This window comes from Pelobates fuscus, chromosome 4, assembly GCF_036172605.1.
Source record: "Pelobates fuscus isolate aPelFus1 chromosome 4, aPelFus1.pri, whole genome shotgun sequence".
Classification (NCBI taxonomy): domain Eukaryota; kingdom Metazoa; phylum Chordata; class Amphibia; order Anura; family Pelobatidae; genus Pelobates; species Pelobates fuscus.
Genome location: NC_086320.1, coordinates 376,257,391 through 376,277,674, shown reverse-complemented (window position 1 = coordinate 376,277,674; position 20,284 = coordinate 376,257,391). Strand labels below are relative to the sequence as shown.

The window sequence follows — 20,284 nt, the reverse complement described above, 5'->3', positions numbered from 1 at the left end:
AAACCAGCTTGCTAAAGCAGCAGAGTTGCTGTCTGCAGCCCATGTAAGCCCTCCCCTATTTTCCTAGTACACACTATAGCTCATTTAGGAGAGGGGGAGGCAGGCACACCCTAGTCCAGTATCTGAGTGACAGCCGGGGAGGAGTTTCTAAACCCTAGTTATAAAAGTGCCAATTTCTATTGAAATCAGCACTTTTACAAAATGTCAAAAAAAAATGACAGGCTCCAGGCACATAAAGCACAGTATCCTGTTTTTTTGGGGTGGGTACCACGCATAAAAAAAAAAACAGTGCTTTGGCGTGACTATGGCACAAGGGTCTGTTGCACATGTACATTTTTACTGAACATTAAGGGTTTATAGCACATTCACAGTGACCGGATTGAAAACAGTGGAAGGGCATCATTGCATAGGCAGCAAATCCTTAGTGTTACGTTCACACAGCTTTTTAATTCATATATTTGTATCTTTTTAATGCAGAAAAAAATGAAACTTAGCCCCAAATAGTCATCCAATTAGGAAAGAAATGCTATCTAAACGGAAGCTAACACCGATCTTCAAACTATCCCAAGAGACCCATTTATTAAGATGTGGAATCAACACTTACAATCAACTCTTAATTCAGCCTTGGTTGAGGCCACCCCCATTCGATTTTCAGCCAGGCATCTATAGACCCCCATGTCTTGTAGAATAACTGCAGTAATAATGAGCTGATGGCACCCTTCTTGGTCCTCATTGATCATGTAATGATCGTCCTCTTCAAGCACTTTCCCGTCTTTGAACCAGCGAATAGTGGGCATTGGCTTTCCGATAACAACACAATCAAAGCTGACTGGGTAGCCATCTTGAACCTCCTGGTTTTGAAGTTCAGTGATGAAGATTGGGGCTTAGGGAAATAAATTACAATGGAAATGTTTTTTTCGAAAACAGTTGAACAGGTCAACATAAAGTGTATCATTGCAACATGTAATTTATTAACCTATTATTGTTTCACTAAATTACACAAATGAAGGTCTAAGCCACAATGTTCAAGCTTACTAATAACATATTTTTTCATCCAAAGAAAAACAAGAAAGAACTCAACATCATAATTTGAAAAATTTGCCTAAGACTGAAAAAAATATATATAATTTGTTACTTCAATGACTCGGTTTTTAAAGGGACACTCCATTGCCCAAATACAAAAAAATATATAAACATAATTTAGTGGATATACAACCAACGAAAACATATATGCATTTAATTACGCATTTTTTCATTTGAGGTATAAGAACAGCTTGTAAAAGCTGCAGATCTCTAGTCTGCAGCCTTTGCAAGCCCTCCCCTTCTAACCCCGCCCAGACTTTCTGTGGCTGTCCAATCACAGACTTCCCAATGCAGTTCAATAAGAAGTCTTTGTAAGGCACGTCCTCTGGGCAAATGCTGCCTCTTTAATTTTGAACAATATTACATTTACTCAGTTAAACGTCAAAACACTTGTCTATTTTGCTACTGTCTTTCCCCAAAAATACAACCGGGTTTTATGTTAATTTCCCCCCGGAAAAACGCATTAGGGCTTATTTTTGGGGGATGTCTTATTTCAGGGAAAAAACGGTAGCAAGCATGATTTCCCCCAAACGTAGACCAGTTAACAAGGGCATGGAATCCCACAAATCTATGTTCAGGGAGAATTCCCCAAAAATAGATTAGCTTACTCATGATTGGAATTCCGCAAATCTGACATAGATTAGCAACTAGGGCTTATTTTCAGAGTAAGGCTTATATTACTAGCATCCCCCCAAAAAAGCTGTGGCGTATTTTGGGTGGATGTCTTATTTTGAGGGAAACGGGGTAGAAAGTTATCTATCTACATTGATAGAATCTGTCAGATTAAAGTAATTAGCAGTGAATTCCTTAACACAACAGCTCTAACTGCAAAACAAGATCAATGATAATTGAAGCATATAAATTACAGTAAGATCTTAAGTGTTAATTATTCAGAACGTCCAATGTAAAAAATACTAACAGAATTTATTCAGTAATGGATTTTTTTCACTAAACTCCAAATTGTAAAAAATTGCAAGTTTTAAACCTAAATAGCGGAACCGAAAACCCTGAAGTCATGCTAATTTTTCAGTCTGATTATTTTGGTCTAAAATTTGAATTTCACTGGCTAATTCTCCAAAATCCCATTAGTAACTTAACTTTCATATACTAGATTATCCATTAGTCAATTAATTAACAAGTATAATAACCAAGTTTAACCCCTTAAGGACCAAACTTCTGGAATAAAAGGGAATCATGCCATGTCACACAGGTCATGTGTCCTTAAGGGGTTAAAGGGAATCATTTAAATATAAATGCCTTAATCATACCCTGATGTTAAACCCTGAAAGTAGGGTGGATTTAGAGAACACAGAATATATTAAGAACATGTGGTATGGCAAGCCGGACACAAATACAGTAGAATTCATGAATACTGAATATTGACAGTATCCTAAAAGTATACGTACTGTTCTGTAGGACTGTATTTAAAAAAAAAAAAAATATATTAAATTGTGTAAACCTCTAAGTATGTTTAACTAGAGATAACGATACCTGTGTCTGAAGTTAATAAGGTCATTTGATGCTTGGCTTCCATTTTTTGCTGTTCTGTAGTTCCTGTTTCTACTTTCATTATTCTTAATTCAATTTTCTTTGGACCCTGGTTCAAAATGTCAATCTTCACGGAAAAACCCATTGCAGAAAACATTTCCCTGAATCGCTTAGCAGCTATCGAAGCTTCTGACATCACTTCGAATTTGATGTAGATATACCGGTCATCTTCCCTGTATGTTTGATGGTCTATTGGAGGTAGTTCTCCCTCGTCAGCACTGACAAATATTTCCTCTTCAACATCGGATTTTTCCAGGGAAGACTTTGATTTAAATATCTTGTGAAGTCTTCTCCCTGCTTTCCTGAAAGCGTCATCCAACTCGCTACCCGAAGAGCTCTCTGTTTCACTATCTGTTCCACCTTTAGCAGGAGAGGTTAATATTTTATCTGCAACATTTGATGTATTACTACCTGACACCACCAGCCTCGCACTATGGGTAACTGAACCAAACTTGTTAGACACTTCACATGTGTAGTTTCCTGTGTCCTGCAGCTCCACGGCAGTGATGATTAAGGAACATGTGCCATCACTGTAATTGTCAATATGATAATGGCGGCCATCAGAGAGCTCTTTCCCATCTTTCAGCCAACGGGCAATCATGTCAGTATTGCTGATGGCAACACATTCAAGGTGGACTGTTCCTCCTGACTCCACTGCAAAATCTTTAAATGTCTCTGCAAAGATAGGACATTCCTGCTGTTTGATAACTTTTCTGGCTTTGTAACCTTTGAATGCAGCTTGGATTTTCACAGCAGCCTTATCCATTGCAGGGTCATCCAAGTCTGGCAAATCTGGTTCTGCTTGGGGTGGAGGTTCCTTGGGTACTTCAGTGCCTGAAATCTCAAAGTTCTTAAAGAACTTGATTGTAGATATGCTTTGGACTTTTGCACCATATGTCACAGTTGACGTACCAGCTTTTTTGAGATAAGATACAAGGGATGGTGTTCCTGCCCGAGATTCATCATCAGAGCTTGTTACTGATAAATCGGCCTCACTAGCAGTAAGGATGTCATCAGATATATTCCCAGATATCTCTGACCTTTTATCAGCTTCTTTCTTCAATCTTCTCTTTTCTTCTTCCTCTGGAACTTCGGAGATGGAGTCTAATGTAGGCTCTCTGCTCATCCTTCTCTTTTTGGCCAGAGCTTCCCAAAGTAAATGAAGATCCCCTTCTTGAGCAGCCTCTGGGGGTAGACTTGGCTGAGAACCATCTTCACTCTCATTGGTGAGGTCTGACTTCTCTTGGGCAGTTTGGAAAATTTCTTGTATGGTCACCACTTCATGAATTATTGGTTCTACAATAAAAAAAAATAAGTTCAGTGCTTATATGAACATCTGCATGTTAGTGTCCTAAATTTGAGAGCAGCCATGGTTGGACAAGCATGACATCATTTGTCAGGCACAAACATTCTGCTTGACTTAATTTCAGTTTGCTTTTTTCCATGACAATTACTGCTCTGTAATAGATGTCTGTCAGTGTAGAGATGTTTTAGTTATGCTATGTGGCATTTAACCATTGCATTTTTCAATATAAAATTGTTGCTGAATACTCTTGCCTTTTTATTCACACTAGATTTTCTCTATTAGCAAAAATGTGAGCAATAAACTTACTTTCAATGGACACGGTGGCTGATGTTTTGATGTCTGATGATGTCTGACATGTATATGTGCCCTGGTCTTCAGTAGACAAATTATGTATAACAAGGACCTGTTTTTTCCCTTCGGAAAAAAAGTCATATTTCTGTCCTTCTTGCAATAGTTCTTTCCCTTTCAGCCACTTGATGTCACTGGATTTTTTCGACAATTCACACTCAAGACGAATACTTTCCCCAACTTTTGCAGTTTTGTTTACTAGTTCATGCTGAATGGTGACTGTTCGTTCTGCAATTAAAGATAAAACTTGGAAATCAAATACCTTCGATACAGCTTTTTCTGGAAACGACATAAGCATTTTTTATTGAATAAACCCAAATGTTTCCTCTACGAAGTTGCAATAAATGTTTTAATTTAACAGCTAACTAGGTGGATTCTTCTGGTTGGACGTGGATACTTGCTAAATAGAGGATTGGATACAAGCAGGTTACCTTATTCTTATTGAAAGGTACAGTTTGTACACATTATACAATGAAGACTGGGACTAATTTTACTTACGTTAGTACTCATACGAATTTCTGCCAGCTTGACTTGTAGGACTTTACACAGTGTGAGGTTTAAAATAATTCTCCTCTCCCCTTGAGCATTTTCTCTGCAATATTCCTCACTAACAGAGGAATATTTTCCAACAATATACAGTTGAAAGATAATAGAAATACATTTGGAAAGTAATTATGTGTTACAATTGCTTTCCATAAATCATGCCAAATCCAAAGAAATGGTAATAAGTACAGACAGGTCTAGCAGCTTGTTTTACAGTAACCTGTGTATAGGTGAAAAGGATCGGTCAGTGATAGGTCATTGTTGCATATACCAACAGGCTATAAAATGTGTATTATTATACTGCCGGGGGTGGATGTATACAATTAAATGTGTTGGAAAGATTTGTGTAACTTTCACTTTGAATGATAACTGCATTATTGCATCAATACATGTGCTTATTTGTTGCAATAAAAGTTACAGTACAAACATTTATTGTCTACGGAGATATTTAAAGTACAGTTGATAATTTGTTTGAATATAGTCATTAAAACAACAGATTCAAGGGGCATAATGTTCAGTGGGGGTTGGATCTTTTCACGTTTTTGTATTCTACGACACAGTGATGCTCAGGCTGGTCTTACGAACATTCACTTCTATTCATTTAAACAGAATCCCTTGTCTTTGTACTGTGATTCTGCGGATGGCTTCCAAACCTATCTTAGGACGAGACATGGCATTCAACGTTTTCTATGAAATCTCAGCAAATTCCGGGGAGAACAAAACATCACTAGAATAAGCCCAAAGCTTGAAAGATGCTTGGTAAAATAATGTCTATAAAGTAGGTTATAAATCCATTCTAACATGTCTCTAATTTAACTAACCCATTACATTGTATTTCTTCATAAAACCTCACTTTGAGGAAAACCATAAAAAGCAAGGTAGGAGCTTTTAGGACAGAGGTTCACACTCCAGTCTTTATGGAAACTAACATTTACGTTGTTCTCAATAACACTTAGCACATTATTCAGCAAAAAAAAAAAAAAGCTATTACTATTTTTGCAGGTTTTGATAGAAGTAAAGATAATTTTCCAATGTTTAAATTTAGCATGTACTGATATCGAGTTCTCAACCAGTTCAGACAAATTGTGGAACGTATGGGGATGGTAATGTAACAAATTCAGCAAAGAACAGGTAGCAGTGTACCTGGTCTGGGAAGGAAATCCAGGTAGATTAATTCTGATACATTATTGGCTAACTAAGTATATTTACAATATAGGTACCACCTAAAAGTATGACCGTTATTCTGCAATAAAGGATAATGCCCACAAATATTTCTCTCTACAGTTTCCATTTATGCCGAGCAATCTAATAAAATTATTCTAATAGCAATGCACTTGAAAATAATAAAAACATGATAAGCTAATTTTTTTCACCAGATTCAGTTTTAAATCAAAACACACAATCCAATCAGATATTCCAACAAACAGTTAAACAGTTATAATAATAAACGATGTAAGAGTATGTAGACTATGACCATCAGATACACTCTTAGTAGGACCATTAGCCAGTCCTTCTTATATTAAATTTCAGTCTACTGTGATGACAACATGGACTGCCTCAAAAACCTAATTAAATAGTTAATTATGTACAACATGCTAGTTATTACTCTATGTACCACATGATATCTATTGCGGGATGAAGCCACAAGTCTACTAAAGTGAATTAACAAACAGAGACATTTCAGGTTATAAAACAGGTGTCACCAAACAGTATATAGAGGGTATAGCTGACTATCTACAGAAAAACAAAACAATACAAGAGTGTAATACAGCAAAAATATAATGATAATGCGCCAGATTGAATTGCACTCACAAGATGGAGATGAATAAGATTTGTCATTTAATTTTAGTTTTTAAGTTAAAAAAAAAAGGGATTAACAACCACAGTTCACTGTAATTCCTGTCTGTATTTTAACTGGAATTAACTTGTTTTTTACAGAGTTGAGCATATCAGACAACATTGGAGGGGAGGCAACCGAGAGGAGAGACAAGCACAACGTGAGACCTTCTGGATTCACCAGTTAGGGCCTTTAGAACCAGGAGGTCTCAATGCCGACATAGATATTATCTATTTTCTTTAAGGTTACTAATAATTGCGGACCGCTCTCTGTAGACATAAGCACATGCTTCTTATTTTTCTTATATTTCTGCATTTAGTAAATGGGGAGTATAATGATGTTGTTATTATTATTATTATTATTATGTTTTAATTTTAGTGATTTGAAATTGGGTATAGAGTTTGTTTTCTTTATGAATTCTTTTCTACATGTGCCAAGTGAGGAGTCTATACTTTCATTTTTCCAATTAAGTGGTTTATATAATCATTACAAGTTTAAATATGGTATGAGGCTCTCTATAACTATATATATATTGTCACCAAGGCTGTGGTATGTCAGTATATCTTGGGCCCCGGGATCACTAAGATCGAATAAAAGGGAGTTGCCAGACATGAACAAACATATATACAATTCAATTCATAAACTTAATTCCTTATCATAATATTAATAGAATACTTATATTGCTGAAAGAACATCTATATATAACATTTTATTAGTTCTATTTCAAGACAGAAGACATACTGCTGAACACATGCCTTGGATTTAATGGTCTATTCAGCAAGAAGTAGCTATTTTTTGATACATGTCCTTTTTTAGCCTTGCAGGCTCCAATATTATTCAATTTTGAGATAGAACTCTTGCATTTTCAAATATTCAATCACGACTTGTTAACCGAACGTGGAATGCATGATGGCCACCCGTTTGAACGCACACGTCATGCACCGGACGTGACGTCCCACAATCATTGCATACCCGGGAAATGTAATTCTGGACTTCCCAAAATGGTTGGACATCCATGGAAACATCCACTGAACTACCAATGAGACAGGAAGAAGGCCATATATAAAGAAGGACTCGGTGGGGGAAGGGCAGGTTATATGCTGCTTTTGTCCTTATTGAAGGATTGCTTTTATATTTGTATTTGTTTTATAATTGGGTCCCTGAGGAAGTCTTTTGCAAGACGAAACGTGTAGGACTTTGCCTGTGTTTTATTTTACTTTTCATACCTTTACAAAAAAGTAGATTATACTTCCTACAATTTCCTGAGTCCAACCTTCCATGCTGTGGTGATGACATCAACAGTGGAGAGGGAGTCTTGGATATACCCCCAACCATCTAATGGGAGGCACCTTAAGGGGATCTTATTCATCTTCATCTTGTGAGTGCAATTCAATCTGGCGCATTATCATTATATTTTTGCTGTATTACACTATTGTCTTGTTTTGTTTTTCTGTAGATAGTCAGCTATATCCGCTATATACTGTTTGGTGATATTTGATATATGGGATACAGGAAGCTGTTATATATTTAAGATAAGTAATTTTGACTTACACGCTATTCCATTTTGGTGTAGGTCTATATTGTTCTTTGTTTCTATGTAAAACAGGTGACATGGGCTATAAATTCACTATTTGTCTAGATTCATAATAAAAGAATGTACGTCAAGAAAACGAAATACTTTATTTAGGGTTTTATGAGAATTAAAGTTTGCCGTATCAACAAATAGTTTAATATCAGGAACTTCATCAAAACGTCATACAATAGTTAGCGGACATGGCCATTACATACTCACTGGTCTCCTCAATACCTTCTAGATCCCTATATCCAACAAAAACATTGTATTCTACAAGCTGCTTACAATTTGTCTATGATTTTGTTCCCACATATTGAGATTGATGTCTGAATGGGAATGGAGCATGGAGCCATGCATAGATCATGGCATAATTAAAGCAGTGTGAAAAATATGTAAAAAATTGAAAACCAAAACATAGCGTTAGCAGCTAAAATACTCTCCCAGAATTCCCAGCCTATTTGTGGCACACATGTGTTCAGTAAGCAATGTCCAACCACCCTGGCCATGGTCTTGCCTAATTATATAAGCCATGCGAGCATACTGTTCTACGTAGCTTTTGCCAGCAGAGGTGCAACATTGCTCTTTCTCACCTAACTGTACAGTTTGAGGTAAGTGAACCGGTTCTCCAACTCCGAGTTTGTTTATAGAGCAAATGCGGAATCTGTAAGGCACGCCTGGGACCAGATTATTCACAACATACTCCATGCTTTGAATAATTTCCAAATTGCACTGCTTCCAGTCACTATCAGGGGTTTTCACTTCAACATTGTATCCTATGATGGTCGAGCCACCATCACTTAATGGTGTGAACCAAGACAATGTCAAGGACCGGTTGGTTTTACAAACAATCTCCGGGTCTTCAGGGGGGTCGGGGAGGGCTAAAGGCACAACAGAGTAGGGATAAGATGTGGTATAATGCTAAAATAAAAAATATGTAACTATCAAAAGAGGTGGACAATTAGATGCCATCTGGATTTATAAATATTTTTACAGAGCTGACAAACATTTGACTAAATTCTGATATGTGCAATTTGCTGATTCTTTTTCACTTTTTGTGTTTACATAATACTTTTTCTACTTATTTGGTGTGCAAATGCATTCACTTGTTCCCCTTCCTATCAAAAATGATGTTGCTCACAAAGCTCAGCACAGTTCTGGTGGTGTCTTACGAAATCTTTCTTTCCAAACTTCTAAAATATTTTCTGAACTGGCTTGCATTTTTGGAACTCACAGCCCCGTGATCTCCTATTGATTCACTATACCCTTTTCTTCAAAAATGAAATGTGTTTTAAAGAGCATTAATGTTCACTCCTCTAGTTAAACAATACATAGCTTATTCATTTCCAAAGCCAGTCAATGCATTTCTCCTTTTTTTAAAGTTTGCTGCACACTCACCCATCCTTTCCTATATACCTTATATGCACGTTTGTGAATACGTTTTTAAAACCTGCTGTATCTGCTGGATATTTTTTTATACTCTTCACCCATTTCCATCTCCAAAACAAAGGAAGCCATTTTGGACAAGAAGAAGAGACTTTTAATTGAGTGTAAAATGGTTCACATGTCTATTGACATAAAGATAATGCAAATATCTACTTACCAAAGACTGATAGCTTAGCAGATGCTACTACATCCCTTGAAGCAAAGGCCACTTCGCCAGATTGGTAGGCCTGAGCGTCTTTCAGAATTAGTCTGTGCTGGTTTCCGTCTACCTGCATTGACCAGTTCTCATCTGGCTGGATAGTTAATCCATTCAAATACCAGGCGACTTCGTTAACTGGTACGGTTTCACTTAACTCACAGCTAAACATTGCTTTGTCACCAGCAATAACCTCAGTGTCTACTGGTGGCTTCACAATTTCCAGGCGCCATCCTGAAGTCAAAACATATATTGTAATGCTCTAGCGATTTACATGAACTATCTACATGTTAATATACTCGAGTCAGTGTGAAATTCAACCCTACTTTGCTTGCTGAATAAATATTGAAAACCTTATAAATATGGCAAAATAATGAAAATTTAGAGCTGTCAACAAAACAGTTCAATATCGATTAATAAAGATTTTAAAAATTGTATGTCTAAAGCATTCCACATTTTATAAATTATTCAGAAGTAAATAAATTTATTCAGAAAATGTTAACACTGTTTGATTGTATGGCGCACCTAGCAAGTATACTAACGTAATCGACTTTTCTTTTAGAAACTTTTCTATCTGGTGCACTGATCATTATCATTAAACGCTTAGAAATTCACAAAATTAGCACTGAATCAAAAAGAAATATATGTGTGTGTGGGTACACCGTGTTTAGTGGGATTTGGGGGTCAACTTAATATTTTTGCATACGCTTTTCAAATGATTTTTGAAAATTTAAACATTTTCAAAATATAAAAATTATATTATATCATCATGATGATTGACTGTATATATCCTAGAATGTTGGTTAAATCATTTTTAGTGCTACTGACAGACTGTCTGTCCAGTTATCCCTTGCTGTGTTTAGATTCACTTACATTGGTATTTCTCACTTGATATATCTATTAGAATATTTGTTTTTGTTCTTTACGTAAATAAAAAAATTGAAATAATTATAAGTGAGTGGATTCCTCTTTCTACTTTGAGTATATAGACAATAAAGATTTAATTGTAAAATCTGTTTGCATGATAATGTATCAAAGAGCTTCACGTGAGTTGAATCTGAAATTAGGGAAATACTAACTGGTGACATCTTTGACATAGTAGGAATTTCACCCTTGACACGCAGGAAAGACAAGCACAGGTTCACGTAGAATAATATGAACACAATATACAAAATAGATACACAATCAGAAATCATTCACACCGATATAATGGAAGTCTTCCTGTCATTAAAAACCCAGGGAGTTACCAGGTTTGGGAGGAGATAACAGATTTATGAAAATATTTAAATCAATTACTAGAGCTATTATTTTATACACATTTTTTTTTCAATTGCATTCAGATATATTTTCTTTATCTTGTAAATATTGAGTAAAATGTTGAATAAATGTTTGTTTCTTTGTTTCAGATAATTTATAGAAATCATTCAGGAAAGAGACTCAATAGAATTTCTCTCCATCACCAAGTTTTTCCCATTCAAACTTCTCACCATTTGTTGGGAAAAATACACTTTGCCTATGTTTACCCAGGGCTTAAGATACAGATGACCGGCTGGCCAGTCTGTTTAAAATTGGTTAACATGTCAGCTATTTGCAATAATATACTTTATCTATATCCAATGCTTAGTGAATATACCCCTAGACAAGTGCTGTAGAACATCGTGTAACAAGTAACATATCCTGTATTCTTCTGTCTGTCTGCCTTATTTCCTGTTTTTGTTCCTTTGATCATAACTGCAGAGTTAATTCGTAGTGCGCATGCATATTAGTTTGACACGTGTAGTTATAGTGATACTTAGCTTTGAGCAAGGCCCGAACATGAAGATACACCTGCAAGCTTGCTATAGGTTAAGATGTTAAGATAAGATAGATGATTTTATTAGGATTGGATAATGCTTGCAACGACCACCCTTGTTTCCTCTTGAACATAAACTGTTTCACAGCTCATTAAATGCTCAGAAGTCACATTGAACCTTGTCTTGTATCGTTCATTGAGGCTACTCACCATATGGTTTGGGGACAAGGAGACAAATTGATACAAATGACCATGGCAAATAAAAAGGCCTGACAGGGAAAATTCCTCACATTGTTTATTACAGAAACTTCTTACCGTAATAAAATTGCCAAATCCATGCCGATTATATTACTTTTTTTTTTGGTGATAAAAAGTTTGTTTAGAGAATGGCAATTTATAAAAATATTTAGAGCATTCTTTTTAATTTCTCGCGTTTGTAAACTCTTAATAATAGGCATTATGATTAGCTGCTCACAAGTGCCAAGCCGTTCAACATTTTTACATATACAGTCACAATACGTTATAGAAAACTATAAGGTATTTCAATAGCATGGTGAGTTAGGTCCGAAATCAAAATGTCTTAAATATAAAAATGTTCTCAATATAAAAATAAAAAATGGAAGATTTTTACATATATCAGAACCCATATTTTACATTCAGGAACATTGTCTAGCCTAGATTTAAACTGTTTTGTAACGAACACAAACGTCATTATTTTATTAGATGTTTTAACCCCTTCAGCAACATGGGATGGGGGGGTGGGAGGGAGAGGGGCCCTTCAGGTTTCTGCAGTGCCAGGAAAACGCATTTGTCTTCCTGGCACTGGAGAGTCCCCTTAACAAATGACTTTAATAATAACAGATTATGTTTTTTATAATAATCTAATAGAAAGTGTCATCATCAAATTTTTTATGTTGGTGTTCTGTTGCGCAATTCTGACTGTGACATACTTAGATGGGGACAACAAAGGATTGTATTTTTCCATATGATTAAAGTGGCTTTTTACAATGAGAATGATTAACTTTTCATATGTAAGGTAACTCATAACTCAGTATGCCAACATATATTGGAAATCCATAGCCTAAATCTTTCATTCCAAGTTCTCCTCTTTTAGATCTTACCTTGGACATTTAGGAAAGCGGATGTCACCATATCCCCAGCCATAAACGTAACTCTACAGCTGTCATCAGGAGTCAGATTTTTTAATAAGAGAAGATGTCTGCGCCCATTTTCAAAGAAGACCATCTCAACATTTTCTGATGTCTTTGCTGGTTCGTCATCAATTAGCCAGTTGTAGTTGTAGGACTCTGGCTTAGACAAGTAACATTCGAACAAAGCTTCACCTCCCTCCACTGTATCTACATTCTCCAGCCCTTGCAGAACTTTATTCTTTGCTATTAGAAAACATAAACATAGATTTGAGCTCAAATGTTAAACAACTTACTGCAGTTATTAGACAATAGAACACAATACTGACTTCCGAACTGCATTGACAATTAGTGATGTCCCGAACAGTTCGCCGGGAACCGTTCGCCGGCAAACATAGTGTGTTCGCGGTCCCGAACATGTGCAATGTTCGGTCCGCCCCCTATTCGTCATCATTGAGTAAACTTTGACCCTGTACCTCACAGTCAGCAGACACATTCCAGCCAATCAGCAGCAGACCCTCCCTCCCAGATCCTCCCACCTCCATGACAAATAGGGGGCGGACCGAACATTGCGCTATGTTCGCCGGCGAACGGTTTCTGGCGAACTGTTCGGGACATCACTATTGACAATATGAACAAAATATCAAACTTACAATAAACAAAGAAGCAAAACATTTTCTGGACAAACACACTAGGGGAGTCACTAAACAATGAATTGTAAGAATCGGCAATCTAACTGAAAAACACAAGACAAAATGGTTACAACTATTTAAAAAATATATATACATTTTAATTCTGAGAGTTGCTTTCTTTTACCAACTTATTGAAATGAAAGTGAAAGAATGATTGGGATATTTTAAAAAATATATATATATTTTATGTATTTAACCAAGTATGTGTCAGGATCCCGCGGGCGGCTGCGAGGGGAGGCTGCAGTCCGCTCGCGACACTCACCCTCCAGCCGTCCGCGATCCCCTTCTCATCGTACGCTCGGTGAGCGGCATCCTCCCAGCCTCGGATGCCGCCGGCGTCTTCCTCTTCGTCCCCCAGCGGCAGCTTGCATGACGCTGCACGCTGGGAGACAGCCCATTTTTGTAAATGCTGGGGTCAGCCACCTGACCCGGCGTTAAAGGCACAGTGCCTCAATCACAGTGGGAGGTATAGATATCTCCCACGTGTGATTGTTAATTCTGATTGGAAATTATCCAATCAGAATTAATCTATGGGTTTAAATACTTACCTTTCCTGTCTCTCTCTGCCCTGTTGTGGTCTTTGCTTTCTAGTATTGCTGTTCTACTTGTGTTTCTCTCTGGTTACGTACTCTCTGGCTTGTTTATCCGACCTTGTGACTTTCTCCTACCCTTTGACCTCGGCTTGTCTCTCGTTATTCTGTCTTCTGGTTCCCCTTACTCGGCTTGTCTCCTGACTATTCTTTGTGTGCTTAGCCCGGCCACTCTAAGGTCCGGAACTGCACCTTTTCTGTGTGTGTGTTAGCGTGTTTGGTTCCCAGAATCGTGACATTACAACAGGGCCATAATGGAACCTGCTGACATTCCACAGTTATTGGTTAATCAGGAAGCTAGAATGGATGGTTTAGACCACCGTATGGACCAGTTTGCTCAGGCTTTGCAAACCATACTGGCTCGTACTGCTCACTTGCAGCCTGGTGTCCAAGAAGCAGTTACTACGACGCCAGAACCCGTTCCCGTTCCTGCTCATGTAGTGCATATGACGCCACCACAGCGTTATAGTGGTGATCCGGCATTATGTCGTGGTTTCCTCAACCAAATTGATATCCATTTGGTGATGAATCCTCGCTCCTATCCCACCGATAGAACTAAGATTGCTTTCCTTATTAACCATCTATCCGGGAAAGCTTTAGCATGGGCTAATCCCATATGGGAAAATACGTCCCCTACATCCTTTGCTGAGTTTTTGACAGCCTTGAAACGTACTTTCGATCTACCCGGTAGGGTTGCTTCTGCTGGCAAAGCTCTGCTTAGGGTTCGACAAGGGAACAGATCGGTAGCGGACTACACTATTGAATTCCGCACTTTAGCAGCTGAAGTGGTTTGGAAAAATGACGCTCTTGTAACAGCATTCCAGGAGGGTTTGGCCGCTTACATCCTGGATGAAATAGCATCCAGGGAATTGCCTGTCCTTCTGGATGATCTTATTGATTATATCATCCGTATTGATAATCGTATTAGAGAGAGACGTAGTCAGAGGCGTATGAGTACACAGATGTTACCTGCTTTGCCCAATACTGCGCTACTAGCATTACCCCCTTCTAGCCAACCTCCCCCTGAACCCATGCAATTGGGTGCTACTGGGCTAACTGAGGTTGAAAAATCATATCGAAGAAGGGAAGGGTTATGCTTTTACTGTGGGAAAAGGGGACATTTTCTAAGAACCTGCCCTGAATTGCAGGGAAACTTCAGCACCTAAGGCCTAAAGAGGGGTCGGCCTCAGGTGTTATGTCCTTTTCCCCTCATGTCCCCATTGCTAGACCGTTTATTACGGTTACCCTTTTAGTTAGGAATACTACTGTGACTACCAAAGCCTTGATAGGTTCAGGGGCTGCTGACAATCTTATGGATGAGAGTTTTGCTAAAACCGCATCTTTGACTCTGATCCAAAAGGTTACTCCCTTGGCCGTGGAGGCCATAGACGGTAGACCACTGGAAAAACCTCTGGTGACCCATGAGACCCAAGAACTGGATATGTCTGTGGGTGCCTTGCACAAGGAAAGGTTTTCCTTTCAAATAATCGACTCTCCTACAGCCTCTAACGTTTTGGGCTTCCCCTGGTTGGTTAAACACAACCCAATACTTGATTGGGGTTGTTTGGAGATTCTCTCCTGGGGAAAATCTTGTCAAAGGGATTGTAAACACGGGTCGTGTTTGTCCTGTTAGCTTGCTTAATGTGCCCACAGCCAAACCACTTTCTGTTTCTGTCCCTCCTGTGTATGCAGACCTAGCAAAGGTTTTTTAAAAAAGGGAGGCAGATAAACTGCCTCCACACCGTGAATATGATTGTGCCATAAACCTCTTACCGGGTACTATGCCACCTAGGGGTAAGGTATATCCTCTTTCCAAAAAAGAGAACCAAGTCATGGAGGAGTACATACAGGATGCCTTAAGTAAAGGTTTTATCAGAAGGTCCTCCTCTCCTGCTGGGGCTGGTTTCTTTTTCGTTGCCAAAAAGGAGGGTGACCTAAGGCCATGTATAGACTACAGGGGTCTGAACAATATAATGGTTAAAGACGCCTACCCTATCCCCCTCATCACTGAGTTGTTAGATCGTGTTAAAGGGTCTAAGTACTTTACTAAATTAGACCTCAGGGGGGCTTATAACCTTGTCCGTATCAAGGAGAATGACGAATGGAAGACAGCGTTTAATACGCGTAGTGGGCATTACGAATATCTGGTCATGCCTTTTGGACTGTGTAATGCTCCTGCTGTGTTTCAGGACCTCATAAATGATGTCCTTAGGGATCTATTGCATGTCTGTGCCGTGGTGTACCTTGACGACATACTTGTATATTCTCCTGATTTGAAGTCACACCATAATCATGTTAGGATGGTGCTTCAAAAATTATTACAGAACGGACTTTATTGTAAGTTAGAAAAATGTTTGTTCGATCAGACTTCTGTGCAATTCCTAGGATATATAATTTCCCAACAGGGTTTCAGTATGGATCCTTCTAAATTGGAAGACATACTGTCCTGGCCACTTCCCCAAGGACTTAAGGCTATCCAACATTTTATAGGATTTTCCAACTATTATAGGAAATTCATAAAAAACTTTTCACCACTTATCTCCCCTATCACGAAGCTGACTAAAAAAGGTTTACACCCCAGGGTTTGGATGCCTGAAGCCCTTAAGGCCTTCGAAACTCTCAAGAAGGCATTTGCCTCTGTCCCAGTGCTACAACATCCTAATCCTTCTCTTCCCTTTGTTCTGGAAGTAGACTCTTCTGAATCAGGTGTGGGAGCAGTACTGTCACAGAGGTTATCGTATGACGAACCCCTCCATCCCTGTTGTTACTTTTCAACAAGGTTGTCTGATTCAGAAAAGAATTACGATGTTGGGAACAGGGAACTATTAGCTATTTTGTTAGCTTTTAAGGAATGGAGGTACTTATTAGAGGGTTCTAGACACAAAATTATGGTTATAACAGATCATAAGAACCTCTCCTATATAGCTGGTGCTAGAAGGTTGTCCGCCCGGCAGGCTAGATGGTCTCTATTTCTTTCGCGCTTCCAATATGTTATTACATATAGACCTGGTTGCCGTAATGCCAAAGCTGATGCTATCTCTCGACAGTATGAACCTTTAGAATCTGTTAACCCCACTCCCGAACCTATTGTACCTGCGTCTCAGATAATAGCTGCTACCAGTTTGGTTATTTCGTCTCCTTTCCTTAATAGTATTAAGACATACCAAACCCAAGCACCCCCTGAGACGCCTGTTGGTAAACTATACGTTAAAGTAAATGACAGAAAGAAGTTGTTAACTTTATTTCACACCGCCAAAACTGCTGGTAATCCGTGGGTTGCCAAGACTTATAAGGGCCTCCTTCAACAGTTCTGGTGGCCTTCACTTAAGTGAGACGTGGTGGATTTTGTACAGGCTTGTCGGGTCTGTACGCAGTGTAAGTCTCCTAATGTGAAACCCCTGGGTCTACTGGTGCCTCTTTCTGTACCCAAGAAACCACGGACCCACTTATCCATGGATTTTATTGTAGACCTTCCTCCTTCTGATGGGCAGACAGTGATATTGACTGTGACGGATAGGTTCTCCAAAATGGCGCACTTTGTTCCGCTTAAGAAACTGCCTTCTGCAGTTCAGCTTGCTCAGGTGTTTGCCAAGGAAGTGTTCCGCTTACATGTGGTACCTCGGGATATCATATCTGACAGGGGTCCTCAATTTGTCTCTCGGTTCTGGAGGGGCTTTTGTGCTGAGATGGGGGTCTCGTTGTCGTTCTCTTCCTCCTATCACCCACAATCTAATGGTGCAGCCGAACATGCTAATCAGTCTGTGGAATTGTATTTGCGCTGCTTCACTAATGCGCACCAGGACGACTGGTCTCGCCTCCTTCCGTGGGCTGAATTTGCCAGGAATACGGTGTCTCATTCATCTACTGGCTTAAGTCCTTTTGTGGTTGCTTATGGGTTTTAGCCTTCCGGTGCGTTCTCCGACAAGGGAATGCCCGCCTTGGACCAGCACCTCACTTCTTTGCGGGAGATGTGGGATCAGGTCCATGTTGCGCTGTCTCGTTCAGCAGCTGCTCAGAAGAATTTTGCTGATCGCCGTAGGGGTGCGGCCCCTTTTTATGCTCCGGGTGATAGGGTTTGGTTGTCCTCCAGGAACCTCCATCTCAAGGTTCCCTCAATGAAGTTTGCTCCCAGATTTCTTGGTCCCTACAAGGTGTTACGTAGGGTTAACACCGTTTCATACTCCCTGGACTTGCCTCCCTCCATGCGTATTCCGAACACGTTTCATGCCTCACTTTTGAAGCCCTTGCTGTGTAACCGGTTCTCTCGTCCCCTCGGACGGCCCGTTTCCCCTCGCACAGTCTCTAGTGACGTGTACGAAGTGGCTGCCCTCTTCGACTCTCATGTTTCTAGGGGTCGGCTGCAATATCTGGTGGATTGGAAGGGGTACGGCCCTGAGGAGCGGTCTTGGGTTTCGAGCTCTGATTTGCACGCTCCCTCTTTGGTCCGCTCCTTTCATGCCCGGTTTCCTTTGAAGCCTTCTGCTTCCCACCCTCCAGGCGGTCTTCGGGGGGGTAATGTCAGGATCCTGCGGGCGGCTGCGAGGGGAGGCTGCAGTCCGTTCGCGGCACTCACCCTCCAGCCGTCCGCGGTCCCCTTCTCGTCGTACACTCGGTGAGCGGCATCCTCCCAGCCTCGGATGCCGCCCACGTCTTCCTCTTCACCCCCCAGCGGCAGCATGCATGACGCTGCACGCTGGGAGACCGCCCATTTTTGTAAATGCCGGGGTCAGCCACCTGACCCGGCGTTAAAGGCACAGTGCCTCAATCACAGTGGGAGGTATAGATATCTCCCACGTGTGATTGTTAATTCTGATCGGAAATTATCCAATCAGAATTAATCAATGGGTTTAAATACTTACCTTTCCTGTCTCTCTCTGCCCTGTTGTGGTCTTTGCTTTCTAGTATTGCTGTTCTACTTGTGTTTCTCTCTGGTTACGTACTCTCTGGCTTGTTTATCCGACCTTGCGACTTTCTCCTACCCTTTGACCTCGGCTTGTCTATCGTTATTCTGTCTTCTGGTTCCCCTTACTTGGCTTGTCTCCTGACTATTCTTTGTGTGCTTAGCCCGGCCACTCTAAGGTCTGGTACTGCACCTTTTCTGTGTGTGTGTTAGCGTGTTTGGTTCCCAGAATCGTGACAGTATGAATTATGGTATTAGATTAGAATATGGTAAGGAAGGGTTATATAACACATATGAAGTGATATTTCTTATATAACTATATAATACGATGGTTCCAAATGGATGAAGATTTGCAATGACAGTAATAAAAAGGAGACTACAAATAAATTAAATGTGAAGCTGAGATTTTTCCTAGTGATTTTAAATCTATTCACCAATTCGCAAAATCAATGCAGTTAAAATGTAAATATATACCATTTATAGAAATAAAACAAAAATAGACACAATTAAATAGTGTTTGACGTGTTAACAAAAAAAAATAATAATAAACAATCCCAAATAAATGCATTGGATATAATTGTGGGAAGAAGTGGACGAGTATATTCGAAAAAGCCTCCATTAAGAAAGGAGAATTTAAAAATACTGATTCCACAAATCTGCACAATGTTATTTGGAAAATATCATAACGATCATTGCTCTATTATAACAAATTAATAGCTACATACGCTGTTAGATTGTGGTCTAATTAACTCAGACAATAGTGGCATCTACTATATATCCTAAGGTTAACTTAAGCATGCAATTGGAAAATCATTATATAAAGAAATTAAACACAAACATGTTTAGTTGTGAATTTATAACATTGAGAGTGTTGCTATTCATTCTAGAAAACTGTTACGTAGTTTAATATATTGCTTATTGATTAAGAGTATACTGTTTACTGTATACTGTAATTATATTTTAAACAAGGATGCAGAGTACATTTAAAAGCATGCGTGAAAGTATTTTTTTATTTATTTTATAATATATATTGATGTACTCAGGTACTCAGCATCGAATACTCTTTACTGGAGCTGTAATCTAAAACTTCCAATTATACTCTAATTCTGCTACATTTACTCTATTAGGCTGTCTGGCTCGCCAAGTCGCCAGTACGTATTTTTTTGAAACATTTATCAATTCACATATAAGATATCAATGCATTATTAATGGTTCATTATGTATAATAAATTATCACGAATCATAAATAAAACAAAACATTTCTGTTGGGGAAAAATGTGCAAGT

General features: G+C 38.9%; 1 protein-coding gene across 30 annotated transcripts in view; it reads right to left on the bottom strand.

Moving 5' to 3' along the window:
* Positions 1 to 20,284, bottom strand: part of OBSCN (obscurin, cytoskeletal calmodulin and titin-interacting RhoGEF) — a 344,733-nt gene that overhangs the window by 163,945 nt on the left and 160,504 nt on the right. For 28 of the 30 annotated variants that reach the window (XM_063452748.1, XM_063452749.1, XM_063452752.1 and 25 more), the window contains 6 exons: positions 12,791 to 13,063; positions 9,839 to 10,111; positions 8,829 to 9,116; positions 4,244 to 4,513; positions 2,575 to 3,927; positions 605 to 883 (listed from right to left, as the gene is read on the bottom strand). In XM_063452748.1, coding sequence (XP_063308818.1) covers positions 605 to 883; positions 2,575 to 3,927; positions 4,244 to 4,513; positions 8,829 to 9,116; positions 9,839 to 10,111; positions 12,791 to 13,063 — 2,736 coding nt within the window. The remainder of the gene's footprint in view (positions 1 to 604; positions 884 to 2,574; positions 3,928 to 4,243; positions 4,514 to 8,828; positions 9,117 to 9,838; positions 10,112 to 12,790; positions 13,064 to 20,284) is intronic. The other 2 variants (XM_063452760.1, XM_063452766.1) reach the window with 2 other exon arrangements.